Raw genomic sequence first — 19,371 nt, forward strand, 5'->3', positions numbered from 1 at the left:
TAAGGCTAACAAGTACTTCCAGCTCCTGACTGATCACAATCATGTTAGCTATGCGCCAAAAATATAGATATTTATCTTCTGTGCTCCTGGGCCTGTACTTACTGGTTGCGCATGAGAAACAGGCCTGACTGTGTAGGATATATAGACAGGAGCGCAGAAGATATCTGACAGGGCAGATGCCTGATCATTTAAGCAGCTTTGAATTTAGCCCATCTCCAGTTATAATTCCATCTGACTGAACTACTATGCCTTGAATCCCAACAGCAGTAGAGTACCTCCAGGAGGTGAGGAACAAGCCTGTCAAATCTATCCAGCAACATCCTTAAACGCACTTACAAAATTTTCCAGTTCTATTTTTCTCCAAACAGTTCTTTAATTACTAGGCAATTTGTAGTAAGGTGGAGAGTAAGACACAGAGAGGCTTTGTATGATTTTATGTTTTGCATTCCTGGGTGATTACACTTTTAAAGTGTAAGTCAAGGTAGCTCAGAGCTTTGGAGAGAAGGTTCTTTAGACCAAAATCTAAAATGAACACACAAAATAAAACGATTTGTTTTAAACCAAAGGTTTGCTTCCTATTTTCTAACCAGTCCACATTTTCTTTGTATTTGATCCTTAAGGTAGTGAAAATATTGTGTAATTAAATGCAAAAATACTTGAAATACAAACTTCTGTGCACTCAGTTACAAATATTAAAGATGGCTTTTGTAGACACAATAAGTCACCTTTTCATAGCTTAGTGCAAAAATAGTTGATTCACTGAAACTGCAAATAAGGAGAAAATGCATGTGTGGTGATACCAACTAGAAAGAAACTTTTCAAAAGGAAATTCTATAAAACAAAGCTGTAATTTTCCCAGAGCTTTTTTAAAATCCTATATGGAAGTCCTCATGAGCTATAACCAAGGACAGGCCAAAGTAGCAGAGCTAAAAGCTGGAGCCAAAATTCAGTTGAGAGAGAACTGGAGGAATTCATTTTGGTTTACGACACATGATCTTACACTGGTTACTACAATATAGATCTAATTAATATACAAGGTCAGAGAAAGAATCCAATTGTATTAGAGAGATTGCTTCTGATGCATCTCGATTTCTATGCAAAAGCTGCACCAGAGCAGACAAAGATAACCTAGGTAATTCCTTTTGTATTCAAGAACAATGAAGCACTGCTATGTTTGTCAAGCTGAGTCAGAATTATATTAGGCATCATGTCTAAAAAACCTCCTATCTTCAAAACTTTAAAGATCATGAATCTAAGGATTATATTTTTTTAAAGTAGCATTCTGTATTCCTCCTAAATGTAAAGAAATAAGTTTCCTTCATTTGTTAATTACATTCCTCCATACAAAGTAACCCTTGTGTCTTCCTATTAACTTCATATCTAATCTGCCAGCACCAGTGAACCCAGCCATTCATTGGGAACAATAGCACATACAGTTTCATCTTTCACTGATGGTTTCTTTTTTCACTGGACTGAGGCCAGACCCAAACTATTTGGGGCGGAAAAGTCACAGACACACACAAGTCACTATTTATTTTGCGTCCCAATATGATGACACCTGATACAAGCCAAGATGGAGAGAAATCGGAGTATTTCGTGTACAGGCATGAGAATTCACAAGAGTAAAAAGTTAAAGGGGAGGGTAAAAGGGGTGTGGGAAGAAAAAAAAAATCTTGGTTTCTGACTAACTGGTTCCTGTTGTTTTTGCAGGTGAATACACTCTTGTTGCTATGCTCATAGAACTGTGCAGGTCAGATATTCTTCTGTGTATAAATCACACCAATTTTTAAATTAGCCACTTCCAGAAAGAGGAACTTTTAACAGCAGAACTGATCAGCTAAGGTGAGCAAACAGTTTTCAGCATTTATATGCATTTATTAGTAGTAAATCTATGTTATCTCTAATGTATATAATCTACCTATAATCTGCGTGCTGATGGGGAAGAAGAATAAAAAAGGTTAACTGGCAAAAAAATTCTTCTAAAGGGAATATGTAACAGAAGTGGGACTGATTTCAAGGGTGTGTCCTATAACGAATTCACCATTTAAACCAGCACACTGGCAGTGGATCTCATAATATCAAAAATGGATTTTTAAGCTTCATCCATCAACAATGGTGGCAATTATCTTTCATAGAAGCCATCCTGGGCTTTATGATGATTTTCTGAAAAAAAAGTTATTTAAGTGTGAGAAAAATATTTCTGTTGGCCCTGAGCTAAAAAAAACTGTTTATTTCCTGAGATTTCTTGACTATAAGAAGCATCTTATTTATCTTGAAGGAAATTACTGATCTGCACATTTCATAGCTGTTCTATCATCAGAAATCTGAGACTGTTTCACCAAGCCATAACTATTAATGTTTTCACGGCACTATGAAAATATAAAACAAAATATAAGTGACAGACCAATCAAAGATTAATACTAAAACCTATCTAATGCTAAGGATTATTAACCCCCCACATGCAATGGCTACAAGGAATATTTTTGTTGAGTTTATGCTGTAGATTACAGACCTATCATTTTAATGGCCATGGGTAGTGATCTGCACAGCCCCGAAGAGAATTTGAGATTGATTTTCTGTTCCCAATAATTTTTCAGTCCCAGGGTTAAAGCAGTAGTCTTAGTCCCTCTTTGTGGAGCAGTGGGAGACCTCCCATTTCTCAGCACTGAACTTCAAGCCCTTCAGCAAGCTAAAGAGCTCCAAAGGGGTTCTCATCCATTCCTGAATGGAGGGAGGGAATCTGCTACACACAACACTGAGGGTGGGGTATGTAAAACAAAGAAAAACTTGTAGGATTCTTAAAGCCCCAGAAGAAACAAAGTGAACCGCTATAGACCAGTGTTGGGAGGGAAAATATTACGGTGACATTACTGATTGTTTTAGAAACCTAGAGGAGTCTCTTAATAGTTCTGGAATCCTTAGAAGAGGATAACACTTGCAAGGATTTTGTTGTTGTTGTTAGCAGCAAATTCTATTGTGGCCCCTTTGAAGAGAATCTGCTTTTTTGTGTTGAGACTGAGAGGTGTAGGAGAACCAGTGCTGGAATGCACCTGCCAGAACTGGAGATAGTAGCAGTGATACTTGTGGCATTGGAGGGCTTGCATATAGGCAGTGTAAAAGCCCACAAAACTTTTCATGACTGACCATCCTGAGTTGATGGTGTGACTATTACACTGATAGGATTCAGTCTTAGTTGGTCCTGGTGAAATTCCACAATGAATGTAGCTACTGAGTTCAAATTTAAGGTATTCTCCATTACAACAGGCTTAATTCTGGCTTGGTTTGGTTTTTTTTTTAATTTTTAGTCAGAGGCCTCTCTCATAAACTTTAAGGTCAGAAGGGACTGTCATCTACTCTGACCTCCTACACATTGCAGGCCACAGAATCTTGCCCACCCATTCCTGTAAAACTGAAGTCCTCAAATCATGATTTAAAGACTTCAAGTTACAGAGAATTCACCATTTACACTTGTTTAAACCTGCAAGTGACCCATGCCCCATCCTGTAGAGAAAGGCAAAAATCCTCCAGGGTTTCTGCCAACCTGACCCAGGGGAAAATTCCTTCCCATCCACAAATATGGTGATCAGTTAGACACTGAGCATGTGCCCAAGACCGAGGAGCAAGAGGTATAGTAAAGAATTCTCTGTTGTAAATCAGAGCCCTCCCCATCTTGTGTTCCATCCCCAGCCTTTGGAGATATTTGTACTAGCAGTCGCAGATCGATTACATGCCATTGTAAGCAGTCTCATCATACCATCCCCTCCATAAACGTATCAAGCTCAGTCTTAAAGCCAGTTAGGTTTTTCTCTCCCACTGCTCCCCTTGGAAGGCTGGTTCCCAAACTTCACTCCTCTGATAGTTAGAAACCTTTGTGTAATTTCAAGCCTAAGCTTATTGATGACCAGTTTATATCCATTAATTTGGTGTCAACATTGATGTTTAACTTAAATAAATACCAGGGTGGGGAGGAGTTAGCCCTCTGATTTATTTATAGCAGGAACAGGAACATTTTAGTTTATTATTATTCTCAACAAACTGTATTATGTATAAAGCACTGCCACTAAAATTAGTATCACAGTGATAGTGAGCCAATACAGAGATTCAGTTTTCTCTTCCTCAGCATGCAGTTCCACCAACACTGCATATTTTGCCAATGACATTCAAACAACACATGGGGCTTTGGAGATACAATACCCAGCAATGATTGGACCAGACCGGGGGGGTGAGGGGGAGAAAGCACCATTTTTGTAAAACCGAAATTCTAACTAGGTTCAAAAGTGTTTGCTTTTTAAAAAAAAATAAATTTTGTTTGTACAGATTTTGCCTCTCTCACTTCTAACCAGAAGTAGAAATCATGAAGTTTCATGAGTGGCTATTCTCATACGAGTTTTGCCATGAACAAAAAACAAGTACCCCTAGAATACTGAAATTTCCATGAAGTTTTCTGAGTTAAGATATTCAGATATTTTGGACAAAGGTCAGACCAACACTCAAACTTTCAAATACTTTTCTCAGTGAAAGCACTGCTGTTCTTTCATTATTAAAAGCAATTTTTAAAAAATGTAGTTATAAATGTGTTTTTCACTTTGTAATTTTAAATTGCAAAAATATTTGTTTTCTGGGAAATCCCTTCCTAATGTTTCTCCAATGTGTCTTGTTACACCGGAGTCTACCAGAAGACAAGCTTTTTATAATTTCAGCTAACTTTTTTAGAATGGATATCATCAACTAGAGTTGGAGCACAAAACCTACTGTCAATAGAAATGTTCCAATGCCATTAGTTTTTTATTATTATTAATTCCAACAATACAGTTTGGGGAAAGGAAAACACAACCCAGAAGTATTGTCCTGCCATGTTTTCAACCCAATAATTATAATATTAGACTAGTGTATAACAACTGGAATGTGAAATTGACTAGAAATAAAAGTGAAACTGATTCATTTTTCACTGTTCAAAACTGTAGTAGTAACTCTATATTGTTCTCCAGATATATTTCTGACAAATTTGCAGGATGCTTAGGTAACGAGGGTAGACCCCCTTGTCATCAAGCAAGTCCACTATTTCCAGAAACAAACAAAACGGTCCTTGTGGTGTAGATTATTAGAATGGTATTAAAATCATCTTCCATATGGCAACTTGCAATGAACCCACCCAACTAAAAAGGTTGCTTCATTTTCCAGTTTCACTGCTGCTTTGAAAGGGGATTTCTTAAAGAGATAAATGATGCATTCAGCATTGGCTTTGTCACTCCTGCTAATCGCAGTTTCTTCCAACCTCGCGATGGCAATCAAAAAGGAAAAAAGAGCTCCCCAGACGCTGTCAAGAGGTGCAGTATGTTCACTTTATTTAATTGTTAATATAAAATGCAGCCACATGCTTAAATTCAATATACTCTTCTACTTTAAGACATTTGATAGCATATGAAATTTTTTTGAAGTGTGCTTATTTTCTCTGAAAAGAGCTATATGAAAAGAGCACTTCATTATTCAACAGATCTACCCCTTGTGCACATTCACTCATACCACTTTTCTTTCCCATCCCTCACCCTTATTGATTTTTTTTCCTTTTAGCTCTGCAAAACCAGCAGAGCTAACAGTGAGTAGGGCTCTGTTTCTTCTTGTGCAATGACATACATTTACACAGTTCCAATAAGTTATGCCTGCGCAAACCCAAGGAAGCAATGGAGTTGTACAGGTAGCACTGAGGGCCTCTCTCAGGGAGTCCACTCACCACTAGGGCGCCTCCTCCTGGCTGCTCTGGGAATTAGCTCCACTCTGGTCTGGCATACCTTTCCTCACCCCGTGGTCTCTCGCTGGAACTCAGGGTATTCCTTCTTCGTGACTTAGCCCTCCAGCCAAGTCACTGTACAGTCCTCCCATTCCAGGGCATCTGGACAGTGGAGCCAAAGACTGCCTGGGACAGTTTATGCCATTATCCCAGTGGCTGGTAGGGGAACCTGGGCACACCTACTACTCCAGATGCCATGTCAGGCACTCGATGTCCAGTACCCAGGGCCTGCTTGCACCCAGAGCCTGCTGCTGTTTCCCTGGCCTCCTTCCTATTTCTTTGCTCTCACGCTCTAGCCTCCCCACTCTCTAGGCTTATCAGCCCAAACTCCCTTCTCCCAGGGAATGACTCTAGACCACTTCCCCTTCAGCAGCTTTCTGCTGCTAACTTCCTGGCTTTATACCAGCCCTGCCTATTCCTTCTCAGCTGGGTTCAACCTTCAATCAGCCTTTCAAGCTCTGTGTCTCCTTCAGTTGCAGCCTATCAGGTTAATTCACTCAACCTGCACTGCTTTGTGTGGCACATCACAGCCTCATTTGGCCTGCAGAACCTGTAACTAATAACAATGTAGTAGAAACAAATAACCCAACTTGACACATTTAACATGGAAATCACAGACTTCCTCCTCTCCCGCCCCCCCCCCAACTATTTTTGCTTAATTGTTTTCCAGAAGAGAAGCACATTTAGAGACTGACCAATGAGGATGCTCACATATCTATCTCCTGTCCTTTAGCTGTTCATTTTCACACTTAAGAAGTTCCTTGTTATGCAAAATTTTCAACTTTTAATGTTAACTAGTCTTTAACTTTAAATGCAATGATTTTCTCTCTGTTAATTCCCTTAAGAATATGGGTACAGGCAGGGCCGGCTCCAGGCACCAGCGCAGCAAGCAGGTGCTTGGGGCAGCCAACGGAAAGGGGCAGCACATCCAGCTCTTTGGCAGCAATTCAGCAGCAGGTCCCTCAGTCCCTCTCGACCACAGCTTTTTTTTTTTTTTTGGGTGGGGGGGCTGCTTGGGGCGGCAAAAATGCTGGAGCTGGCCCGGGGTACAGGAATAGTTTAGGAGCTCTGCAAGGTCCTTGCCACTTCTCCATCTCCATTTGTGGAATTTGGATAAGATTACTTGCTTTGCATGATCTCCAGATACCTCCCCTGCCTCTCCCTATCATGTAATGTTTAAGTACTCTATAGTCCTCAACTACCCATAACCAGGGGCAGCTCCAGTGTTTTTGCTGCCCCAAGTGGGGGGGGGGGGAAGAGGGGAGTCGCGATTGGCAGCAATTCAGTGGCAGCTCTACCACCGCCACTTCATTTTTCAGCAGCAGGTCCTTCCCGCCAAATTGCTGCCGAAGAGCCAGGCGTGCCGCCCCTTTCCGGTGGCCACCCCAAGCACCTGTTTGCTGCGCTGGTGCCGGCCCTTCCCATAACTCACACTTGGCAAAATTCATCCCACACAAAGAGAATTAGCACAAGGCACATGCACCATATAACTCCCATCTAATCCCAAGTATCCCAAGGGCTCATACATCCTTCCATGCAAAGAGAGGGGAACTCTCTGTAGCTGAAGGTCTGAACCTATTGCAATCATACTGAAGTTCTGCAGTCCTTGACCAGCAAGGCTTTAAAAAAATGCCAGCACCAAGCCCTAATATGTCACTCCACATAGGATAGGATTGAAAATGGAAGTTAGAATCATTTGAATTTTGCAGCAATTTGCAATTCCTTATTTTGGAAATGTGGAAGAAATAGTCACTGACAGCGTGTCACAGCTTCCTTGCTCTGAATTCCAAGCTTCTGAGATACAGTATAAGTTTAAGTATGTAACTTGCAGCCCCAGAACTCATAAGGGAATATATTGCTCTTTCCAGCAGTCCAGATTGCTAAGAAATCTCTACTACAATAAAGAGACCTTATATTAGCTCTTCTTAGCTATAAAACAACCCCCTACCTCAGTCACTGAATCAAGCCAAGCTCAGCTACTTATTGGTCAAACAGATCAGAATAATATTACCAACCTGTGAGATACATCGTTAACCTAAATGGTCCTCCTTAAATGATAGGAAGCCAAGAGATACCAGATTTAGAACATCTCAGGCTTTCCTCTTTAACCCATTAGAATGCAGCCCAAATCTTGTCGAAGATCAAATACTGACAAGACTGGGTAAGGAAAGAGATTGAATATTGGCTGTTGTCACTAGGTGGAGCTTTATGACAAGATCCTACATGGTTGAGATTGACCAAGATACTCAGCAGAGAAGAATCAGGCAGGATTTGAGCTGGCTCCAAATCCAAATCAATTGGCATTCAACCCTTGCAGCAATAGTACTCCCACCACAACCTTAGTAGGGAGTAACATTGTTGAGGAGTCTGAACCTATTAAACAAGAACCACCTACACATTGGGGATCTGATAAGGCACATGAATCAATTGGACAATACCCTCCTCAAGACCAGAAAATGACTAGGTGGGGATGAGTGGAGAGGCTGGTAATTCATCTGGAAATATTTTTAATATTAATTCTTGATAAAGACTGCATGAACAGACTTAGTGCTGCCAACTCTGAATGTTCAACAATCATGATTCAGGCCCCAAAATTATGAGATTTAGATTAAAAATTATGAGCTTTTTTAAAATACTGATTTTGGAATGCTTTTGTCTTCTGGTATTTGAAATTTTAGGGGTCACGTTTTCAAACTTTTCTCCACAACTATGAGGGTTGGGAACTCTTTTTTCATGCTACTTTTGTCTTCTGACTTCAGGTTCTGCATCAAATACAGATCAGTCACATTCACTGAGGACCAATGAAGACTAAATTCCACTAGGTGCTTGCCTAAGTGCTTACATTTGGCAAGTAATTTGCCTAGGTGTTTTTTTAAATTCCAACTTGGTGCCTATCTGCCTTTTTAGAAACTTGAATACCTTTGTAAACCTGTTCCCTGGTCCTTTGTGCCTAAGTTTACTTATCTGTTAAATTAGTGTAATACTCAAAAGTTCAGAGACTTAATACCTACATGGAGTTTTGAAGGCTCCATGGATTTAAAAAAAAAATTCTATCTCTGTGCAAGATATTGCTAAATGCCCAAAACGTAAATTATTTTCAAGACTCTGTTGGTTAATCCCTCCATTGTGATTACAGGCTGGGGAGATGATATTACTTGGGTGCAAACCTACGAAGAAGGGCTTTTTCAAGCAAGAAAAAGGTAAAGAACATTTAGAAAAGATAAAGTTGTCAAGTCAGCTGAACTATCTAGTCAAAATACTGTAAAGAAAAAGCAAAACAAAAAATCCCACTCTAGCTAATCTAGAAAGTATCTTGTAACAAAACAAAACTGTAAATTTTATCAATAAAAGCAACATCTTTTTGGTAATCGCACTGTGGCTTACTGCATCAAGCACTGTTAGACAAGATGTTGGCATTTATGCGTGTGCTATGGAATAGAAAATTGCCACAGGAAAAATGTCTATTATCAGAAAGTAAACAGACTTGTTTTCATGATGGTATTTATCTCTGATTAATTCCTCAGCTTTACCACAACAGCATGAGCCAGTAATAGAACCTCAGGCAACAATCTGTTGCATTAACTGTTATCTCAATGCTTTCCCCTTTGGCTTATAGTATTAAATACATGGGCAGTTCCTCACTGTTCACAACTCGTCTAGAATGAGTTCATTTTGAGATTTAGTGGGAAGTACACTTGAGGATTCCTGTACACCTCATAACCTCACTCTCCTCCAGATTACTCCTCCAAGCCCACTTCTTTCTACAGCAAGAGAGCACAGTCCCAGGCCAATTTAGATTTAAAAGAAGGGGCAACTAATCTGATGCATATCTTGTGAAAGCAAGGAAGAAAATCCTACGAGTGCTATTGGCCATAGTGGCAAAACACATAGTAATAAGCACTGTGCTGAGCACAAGAACTGGTAAAAAAAAAAGAATAAAAATTTGTCTCACAAGATTTGGGATTTAAATTACTTTCCCCCCTCCCAAAATGTTGAAAAATATCTAAATTTTTAAATTTCATCAACATTTTTCATTTGGGGAAAAATTTAAGCCAATTTCGTAGCTGCTCAAATTCCCCCTCCCACCCCCACCAATTTTTCAATGAAACTTTTCATAGATAATTTTCAAGGGAGGGGCAGTTTAATCAAAAAAAATTTTTCCATAAAAAAAAAAAAATCTATAACCTTGTAGAAAACCAGATCAAGGAAATTTTGACTAGCTCTACTCAGTAGTAAGTGTCCACAAGACTGGGCTAGAGGATGATTCTCTTTGTAAGCCTTCCTGGAACTATATATTAAGCAATAATAAAAAGATGAGCCTCTACAGTCTCCAAGCTGAGAACTTCTTAGTTTACAATATATCTTGCGCCTCTATTCTGTTGCGTTCCTTTTTATGAATGAGTTGCATGACACTATTGTTTCTAAGATCAGAAATATGCTCCATTCTTCCCAATGCCTCAGTCTAGTTATTAGTTAGGTGTAACATAAGATAAAACAGCAGCTGCATATCCAGGCCTGTTTGTAAAATTAGAGTCTCTTGGATACTCATCAGATGATCTAATTATGTATTTGTTGTTGTTGTTATTAAAGTAACAAACCACTGATGGTCATTCATCATCTGGAGGATTGTCAATACTGCCAAGGTAATTTCAATTGTCTGATCGTTAAATTAATTTGAGGATTTTTAGAACATATATCTGCCAATATCTAGGTTGTTATATGGCCCCTTACTATAGTTATCTGCAACACTTTCTCAGATGTGCTGCATATTCAATAGAAAGTATTTCCAAAAAGTAAATAATGAAAACAGGCTGCTCACAAACCCCACCACAAGCCTTTTACAACAGAGAACATGAAAAAATACCTTACAAAGCTGTTCTGAAAAGCCTGATGCATCTTAAATTTAAACCGTCTAATACTGCATGAATTTACTCCTGACTCACTGAACAGATTTAATATTGTTCTTTCCTCCTGAACTGGTAACCAGAGAAGGAGACTGGGGCATGACTGCTGAAATTGACCTAAGAAGAATTTACCGAGAATAATACACTTTTGTCAAGCTGTTGCTTGACACCCATTGAAATGAAAGGCTTCAGAAATAACAGGAGAAAGCTTCCATTTGTATAGCTGAAGGTTGTCCCGACACAGGACAAAACCAAAATGTGGTGACAGATCTGTGACCTGTCTCATTAGAAATGTGGAGAAAGCAAAGCAAAGCATGAAAGTCTCATGCATATGTTGCCACAGTATAGAAGGAAAAATAGATTTTTGGAAGCAGTGATTGAGAACAGCTTTTAAAACCATCACATCTTTTCTAGCACTGAAGAAGGTTTTTGCAGAAAATGAGGAAATACAAGAAATGGCTCAAAATAACTTCATCATGCTAAATCTCATGGTAAGGAGATATATATTGCACATTTTAAATGGATGCATTTCAGCATATGTTGTCACTTTAGTATTATCTACCATGGCTTCATATGCTCCTATACGCTAGTTTCACAAAGTGCAAATGAATATTTAATAATTTGCTTTTAATTTTCCTGTCAGCATGAAACCACAGATAAGAACTTGTCACCTGATGGACAATATGTACCTCGAATCATGTTTATAGGTATGCACAATATACATCTTCTTTAAAAATGAAACCTCATTTCAATAGTACGTATGTGTTATAGGAATTTTCTTCCTCATGATGTACAGGATATTTAACATTTTAATTTATTAATTTTTGAGTTAGCATGGTATAGAACAAACCCTTTCCCCCTTCAAGGCATCAAACAAAACCATAGAAATGTAGGGCTGGAAGGGATCTTGAGAAATCAGATAGTTCAGTGGTTTGAGCATTAGCCCCCTAAACCTAGGGTTATGAGTTCAGTCCTTAAGGGAGCAATTTGGGGGTTAATCCTGCTTTGAACAGGGGCTTGGACTAGATGACCTCCTGAGGTCCCTTCCAACTTGGATGTTCTAAATCACCTAGTCCACTCACCTGCACTGAGACAGCATTAAATATGCCTAGATCATCCCTGACAGGTGTTTGTCTTTAAAACCTCCAATGATGGGGACTCCTATTGGAAGCCTATTCCAGAGCTTAACTGCCCTTATAGTTAGAACATTTTCCTTAATATCTAAATCTCCCTTGCTGTAGACTAAGCCCATTACTTCTTGTCCTACCTTCAGTTTTTCTCCATGTGCACTGATCGTCCTCCTCTTTATAACAGCTTTTTATATATCTGAATACTTAACAGTTTAGAGAAGGGAAGAATCTAAATATCCCCTCCAGCAGGGGATAGCACGGACAGACAGATGCGCACACGCACACAGAAAGAGCAAGGGTCATCTCATCCAGCACACTAGAGGAGTAAGGGATAGGTGAGAGTTGGGGATGAAGTGTATGTGAAAGTAGCTTGGCTTTGAGTCCCCCCCTTCAATCTTAGAATTCCATTACCATAGGCTCTTCCCACTCCTGGGTTGAGCTTGAACATGGTGTGACATTTTCAAAACATTGCCACTTAGTGTAGACTCCTTCGGCCCCTGGGGTAAGGGAGACAGCAGGGGCCAATGATTCCACATCCTGGAAAGGGAATAATAAATGAAAAGTGCAGCACTGGCAGATGGTGCAGAAGGGGAAGGTATCCACAAGCTATGGGGGGTGGGGGGAGAGAAGAGAGAGAGAGAAGTGATTTAAACAAACAACTTGGATTTAAAATCAGTCCACCAGGCAGCTCTCCACAGATCTGTCCACAAAAGAAATCAATGCTATGTACATATTTCCCTGACCCTCCAAAACCAAGCAGAGCCACAGCTATTGGCAAGTTTGGTAAGAGGAGGAGTTTACTGAGTTGCCTAATTGGGAAGAAATCTCCATGAATGTCTAATAAATTGCTCATACAGCATTGCAATAGTATGTCCCTGCAAAGAGTCTCACAGTGGTGCAGTGTGTATTTTTAATGTGCTCGTCACTAGGCTGGTAAAAAAGGGATATGTCAGCCTGCAATATAACCCAGCTTTGCACCAGGCCAGCTGATCCCAAAAAGAATTGAATCCAATGCCACATGGGGGCAGAGGTGCTCTGAAGCTGCAATGCAATCCCAGGGCTGCTCAAGTGGAAGAGGTTGTAAATGGGGAAATTATGCTAGTGAGTGTTTGACACCACCACCACCCCTGTCGATCCTGGTCCCTCTCTTTCTAAATGCCAGCCCTTACAGCTGCCATAAGCCCTATGCAGGGGATGAGAGATGGGGGATGAAGGTGTAATGGGTTGGATCACAGAAACTCCCTTGGGGCTGCCAGCTGATGTGCCAAGACTAATTCTGCCCCTGCTTTCCCTGCTAGCTCGGGACTCCAGCACCCTGTCTTGCTGAGCCAGACATGCCCGTCTGCTCCAACACAGACCCAGGGTCTGAACCACGTGCCCCAAAGCTGCAGACTTAACTGAAAGCAACTTAAGAAGTGCTCCTGTCTCTAGCACCCAGATACTCAACTCCCAATGGGGTCCAAACCCCAAATAAGTCTGTTTTTCCCTGTATAAAGCTTATACAGGGTAAACTCAAATTGTTTGCCATCTATAACACTGATAGAGAGATATGCACAGCTGTTTGCCCCTGCCAGGTATTAATACATACTCTGAGTTAATTCATAAGTAAAAAGTGAAAGTAGGATTTAAGTGGTTCCAAGCAATAGCAGACAGAACAAAGTGACAAAAACAACAAGGAGTCTGGTGGCACCTTAAAGACTAACAGATTTATTTGGGCATAAGCTTTCATGGGTAAAAAACCTCAATTCTTCGCATCTGAAGAAGTGAGGTTTTTTACCCATGAAAGCTTATGCCCAAATAAATCTGTTAGTCTTTAAGGTGCCACCAGACTCCTTGTAGTTTTTGTGGATACAGACTAACACGGCTACCCCCGATACAGAACAAAGTGAATTACCAAGCAAAATAAAATAAAAACCATGCAAGTTTTTTATCTGAATACAGATAAAATCTCACCCTCAGAGATGTTTCAATAAGTTTCTATCACAGACTGGACATCTTCCTAGTCTGGGCACAATCCTTTCCCCTGGTAAAGCCCTTGTTCCAGCTCAGGTGGTAGCTAAGAGATTTCTCATGATGGCCACCCCTTTTGTTCTGGTCAACCCCTTTATATCTTTTGCATAAGGCGGGAATCCTTTCCCCCTCTCTTCATTCCCACCCCTCCTTCTCAATGGAAAAGCACCAGGTTAAGGATGGATTCCAGTTCAGGAGACATGATCACATGTCACTGTAAGACTTCATTACCCACTTGCCAGCACACACATATACAGGAAGACTTACAAGTAAAACAGAGCCATTTACAGTCAATTGTCCTGGTTGATGGGAGCCATCAAGATTCCAAACCACCATTAATGGCCCACACTTTGCATAATTACAATAGGCCCTCAGAGTTATATTTCATATTTCTAGTTTCAGATACAAGAATGATGAATTCATACAAATAGGAGGAACACATTCAGTAGATTAGAAGTTTTGTAATGATACCTTACAAGAAACCTTTTGCATGAACTATATTTTAGTTACATTATATTCACACTCATCAGCATACTTTCATAAAATCATATAGAGTGCAACATCACAGTATTGTTGACAGGTCCCTATAGTCATTATTTTCAAACAAGTTGCCTCCTTCAGGAAAGGGCCAATGAGGGGGATATAAACTGACAGTTACAAACACACAGCTTTGAATCTTCATGGCAAAGGTGGAATTTTCATTTTTTAAAAATAAATTGTCACAAAGAGAAAGAAATCATATAGAATCAAACTGTTAAACAATAGAATACCAATACCAATTGAAAATGATGGATGAGCTCAATGTGGCTCTTAACCCCTTGATCTGTAGGTCACCAGGAATCCAAGGTGTTCTTCTTGGTGGTCTTCAGAATGAACCATTTTCAAGTCTCAAAATGGTGCAGTGGCTATAGCCCTAACTTTGCCTGTGGAGACCTGAGTTCAAATCTCTCCACCATCATAGACTCCTTAAGTGACTTGGGCAAAACACTTGATCTTTTTATGGCTTAGTTCCCCAATTGTAAAATGAGGATAATAGAATTTTCCTTCTTTTCTGGGAAGGATGAATGCATTAAAGATTGTGAGGCGCTCAGATACTGTGGTGATCGGACCATACAAGTCAAATTATGAGAATTTTAGTCAGAAAGCTTGGCTCACTTCCTTTCTCAAAGAGAGGATAATAAAAGTCGGCCCTCGGAAAGTAAAAGTCTGAGAATCACAGTAATACATGATTCTGGCTCTGAAAGCTCCACATAAATTATATGAATGCCTTATCCAAAGTATGTGCATAGTTTTACATACTGAATATTAAGGCTGTTGATTAATCGCAGTTAACTCATCCAATACCTCAAAAAAATTAATCGCGATTAATCACAGTTTTAATCAAACTGTTAAACAATCGAATACCAATTGAAATTAATTAAATATTTTGGATTTTTTTTCTACATTTCCAAATATACTGATTTACAACACATAATACAAAGTGTACAGTGTTCACTTTATATTTATTATTATATTTACTAAAAATAAGAAATAGTATTTTTCAATTCACCTCAAAACAAGTACTATAGTGCAATCTCTTTATCATGAAAGTTGAACTTACAAATGTAGATTTTTTTTGTTACATAAGTGCACTCAAAAACAAAACAATGTAAAACTTTAGAGCCTACAAGTCCACTCAGTCCTACTTCTTGTTCAGCCAATCACTAAGATAAATGAGTTGGTTTACATTTACGGCAGATAATGCTGCTCTCTTCTTATTTACAATGTCACCTGAAAGTGAGAACAGGCTTTTGCATGGCACTTTTGTAGCCAGCATTGCAAGGTATTTACATGCCAGATATGCTAAGCATTCATATGCCCCTTCATGCTTTGGCCACCATTCCAGAGGACATGCTTCCATGATGATGATGATGCTCATTACAAAAATAATGTGTTAATTAAATTTGTGACTGAACTCCTTGGGGGAGAATTGTATATCTCCTGTTCTGTTTTACCCACATTCTGCCATATATTTCATGTTATAGCAGTCTTGGATGATGACCCAGCATGTGGTGTTCATTTTAAGAACACTTTCACTGCAACTTTGACAAAACACAAAGAAGGTATCAATGTGAGATTTCTAAGGATAGCTACAGCACTAGACACAAGGTTTAAGAATCTGAAGTGCCTTCCAACAACTGAGAGGGATGAGCTATGGAGCATGCTTTCAGAAGTTTTAAAAGAGCAATACTCCAATGTGGAAACTACAGAATGCAAACCACCAAAAAAGAAAATTAACCTTCTGCTAGTGGCATCTGACTCAGATGATGAAAATGAACATGCGTTGGTCTGTGCTGCTTTGGATTGTTACTGAGCAGAACCCATCATCAGCATGGACCAATGTCCTCTGGAATGGTGATTGAAGTATGGAGGGACATATGAATCTTTAGCACATCTGGCATGTAAATATCTTACAACACTGGCTACAACAGTGCCAAGCAAACACCTGTTCTCACTTTCAGGTGACATTGTAAACAAGAAGCTGGCAGCATTAGCTCCTGCAAATGTAAACAAACTTGTTTGTATTCTATGTTGAAATGGAAATCATTATATTTAAAAATGTAAAAAAAATCCACATTTAAATAAATGGTATTCTATTAACAACACGCGATTAATTGCATTTTTAATGACAATTTTTAATCACACAATTAATCGCAATTACTTTTTTAATTGCTTGACAGCCCTACTGAATATATATTCAATCAGACTGACCTCTTTTTTGTGATATTTTCCTTTAAACATGCAATAGAATATACATACTGGCGAACATAACATATATCCCTATTTAACAATTAATACATAATATTTAAAATAACTCTCTCACTCATTCAGTACATATCAGTGTAATAAGAACTCTGGGTGGAAAAGAAAGTAAGTATTCCATTTGCTCTAAATTAGTATCCTCCAAAACTATATTTAAGTTGACTGCCTCATATTCACAACCAGTAGATATTGAAGATGCTGTTACTGAGAAAGCAATGGGATAATTGTATAATGTCTCTACTTTTTCAGACCCCTCTCTCACAGTAAGAGCTGATATCACTGGAAGATATTCTAATCGACTCTATACTTACGAACCACAAGACATACCATTCTGTAAGTATCCACATTGTGAATGCTTTGCATTTCACACTGTGACCAGTGAGACATACCCTACCCATTGATCTGTGCTTGAGGATCAGACAGCATTTCATTGTCCTTCCTGCTCAGCACCCTAAAGATACCTATGGAAATTCTTTAAAAGAGTCTATACAAATATGATTAGGAGCTTGATCCTGCAAGGGGTCGAACACTCTGGTCCAGATCCAGCAAAGCCCTTAAGTACACAAATACTCCCACTGAAATTAGTAGGACTACTCAATGAGAGTCAATTTACGCATGTGTTCAAAAGTTTACAGGACCAGGGTGTAACCGGAACAGTGAAAATTACTATCCACAAAAGGGTTGTCAAATGCACAAAGTAAACAGCCTAGGGAAAAAATTGAGAAAATATTTTTCTCCCAACTTTTTAAATTTAGAGTTACTTAGGTACAACCTAGGATTACTCATTGTCAGACAGAAAAGTAATTTTTCAAATTAACCTTGTCCCTTTCATATCACAGCATCTATAAGAATGTATAGCATTTTTCCTTACTCCAAATAGAATATTAGATGTACTGAAGACCATTGATTTGTATGTTAGCACTTAAAGTATGATTATAAGATTTACTGTTGAGGATCAGTTTTAAAATATGAAAAAATGAAAGGAAGTGAAAAGTGATGAAATGGAGCTTGTCAAGTTCTTAGTAGTGATGAACAATGAAACTCTACACCCTCAGTTTCAGTAAACGGTGCCAAAAATCCCACAATAAAAGATCTACAGTATATTTTGTGCCCCAATATACATCAATTAATTCACAAGCAAAACATCTTGATAAATTGAGATTTTATTTTCAGATAGAAGTGTACTTCAAATATTTTTTTAATTTGCGGTTTATTCTTCTTCCAGTGATAGAGAACATGAAGAAAGCATTACGCCTCATTCAGACTGAACTGTAACTTGTGGCAGTGAAATCACCATAACCTCTACGAGGTGAAATGGTACAAGGAACCCTTCCACATTTGAAATATACTCATTAGCTGATTTGTCGGTATTAGCATTTAAACCTTATAGCAATCAATTGTGGTACACAGAATTTCATATGAAAAAAAATATATTCCCAGGTGTATGTGTGTGTGTGTGTGTATATATATATATATATATAACACTTTTGAAAGTGAACTGAATGTTTAAAACATGTAAAACCTTAGCTGGACAGATAAATTCACGGGGGATGGTAAAACGATGCAAAAAAACCTTTGAATTCTAGGTCACTGATTCAAATCTGGTCCAGTAAAGCTTGACCAGAAGTTGTAACCCATCCCATCTGATGACTGCTTGGTAGCCTGCGCCAGTTGTTAACCTTTGCTGAGAGGATCTGATCAGAAGACATTTCCTAGAGAGGTTGAAGCAGAAAAGGATAATATGTTCATTGTAACTTTTCAAGAGAAGCTCAGTTGGCAGTGTAGGAGTGGCTCGTCTTTGTGTCCAGCATTCTTCTGTACGACTATGTGATTGTTCAAAGGAGAAGATATACTTTGATGCTGAATATACAGCTAATGAAACTAAGTGACCAGTATGGGCTCTGTCAGATAAAATTCAGCAAAACCTAAATAAAAGGCCTTTGACTTTGAGGAAAATATACTAATGCAATGGATTAGAAAGAAGGAATTCTTAGCTTCAACATAAACTTCAGGGCCATAACACCCAGACATGGGAACAGCCAAAATGGGTCAGATCAAAGATCCATCTAGCCCAGTATCCTGTCTTCCAACAGTGGGCAATGCCAGGTGCCCCAAAGGGAATGATAATCATCAAGTGATGCATCCCCTGTCACCCATTCCCAGCTTCTGGCATACAGAGGCTAAGGACACCATCCCTGCCCAATGGCTAACAGCCATTGATGGACCTATCCTCCATGAACTTATCTAGTTCTCTTTTGAACACTGCTATAGACTCATTTGTTAAGAAGTAATTAAGTTACTCCTAGCTATAAAGTAAAATGTTGTTCATAAAAAGATTTGCTGTTATAACAGAGTTTGAGAGAGACATGGAGAGAAATGATCTGTATGCTTAAAGAAAAATTCAATTTCTTACATCAGTCACTAATAGTATATTATCTTGACACCCAATTAAATGAATTTTGTACTTGTAGGAAGATGTTGAAAATAAAATAAAAAACTGTCAAATATGTCCCTCCTAACCCTGTTTGGTTTACTCATTTGATACACAATTCAAATTGTGTGAGGCATAGGAAATCCAGAGACTAGCCAGAATAAAAGGGGTATCACTTTGCTGTCATTTTCAAGTGTCATGATTAGAACCGTTTGGAATGGGGGGCAGGTGGGTCCCCCCGGTGAAAACTTAAAATTTCATTGAATAATTTATTTTTAATGAGCCCTAGCTGTGAGTCCTGGTGTC

At 39.0% G+C, this 19,371-nt stretch overlaps 1 protein-coding gene and 1 long non-coding RNA gene across 5 annotated transcripts in view; one reads left to right on the plus strand and one right to left on the minus strand.

Annotated features, from left to right (window-relative positions):
• LOC123362766 overlaps positions 1-19,371 on the minus strand; it is a 70,352-nt gene that overhangs the window by 14,869 nt on the left and 36,112 nt on the right. The gene's annotated exons all lie outside the window — the stretch shown is intronic.
• On the plus strand, positions 1,709-17,909 carry AGR3 (anterior gradient 3, protein disulphide isomerase family member). Its single transcript, XM_045003251.1, has 8 exons — positions 1,709-1,842; positions 5,182-5,327; positions 8,925-8,988; positions 10,379-10,431; positions 11,107-11,183; positions 11,336-11,399; positions 16,884-16,967; positions 17,860-17,909. Exons 2-8 carry the CDS (start codon positions 5,222-5,224, stop codon positions 17,907-17,909), a joined length of 498 nt encoding a protein of 165 aa, XP_044859186.1. The 5' UTR covers positions 1,709-1,842; positions 5,182-5,221.

This window comes from Mauremys mutica, chromosome 2 (assembly GCF_020497125.1).
Source record: "Mauremys mutica isolate MM-2020 ecotype Southern chromosome 2, ASM2049712v1, whole genome shotgun sequence".
In the NCBI taxonomy this organism is placed as follows: Eukaryota; Metazoa; Chordata; order Testudines; family Geoemydidae; genus Mauremys; species Mauremys mutica.

Excerpts from the sequence above, each read along its gene's own strand:
- AGR3 (XM_045003251.1), top strand. The coding sequence starts at position 5,222 with ATGATGCATTCAGCATTGGCTTTGTCACTCCTGCTAATCGCAGTTTCT. Across the intron at positions 5,328-8,924 it reads TCCCCAGACGCTGTCAAGAG|GCTGGGGAGATGATATTACT; the intron begins GTGCAGTATGTT and ends TTGTGATTACAG. Across the intron at positions 16,968-17,859 it reads ACCACAAGACATACCATTCT|TGATAGAGAACATGAAGAAA; the intron begins GTAAGTATCCAC and ends TTCTTCTTCCAG.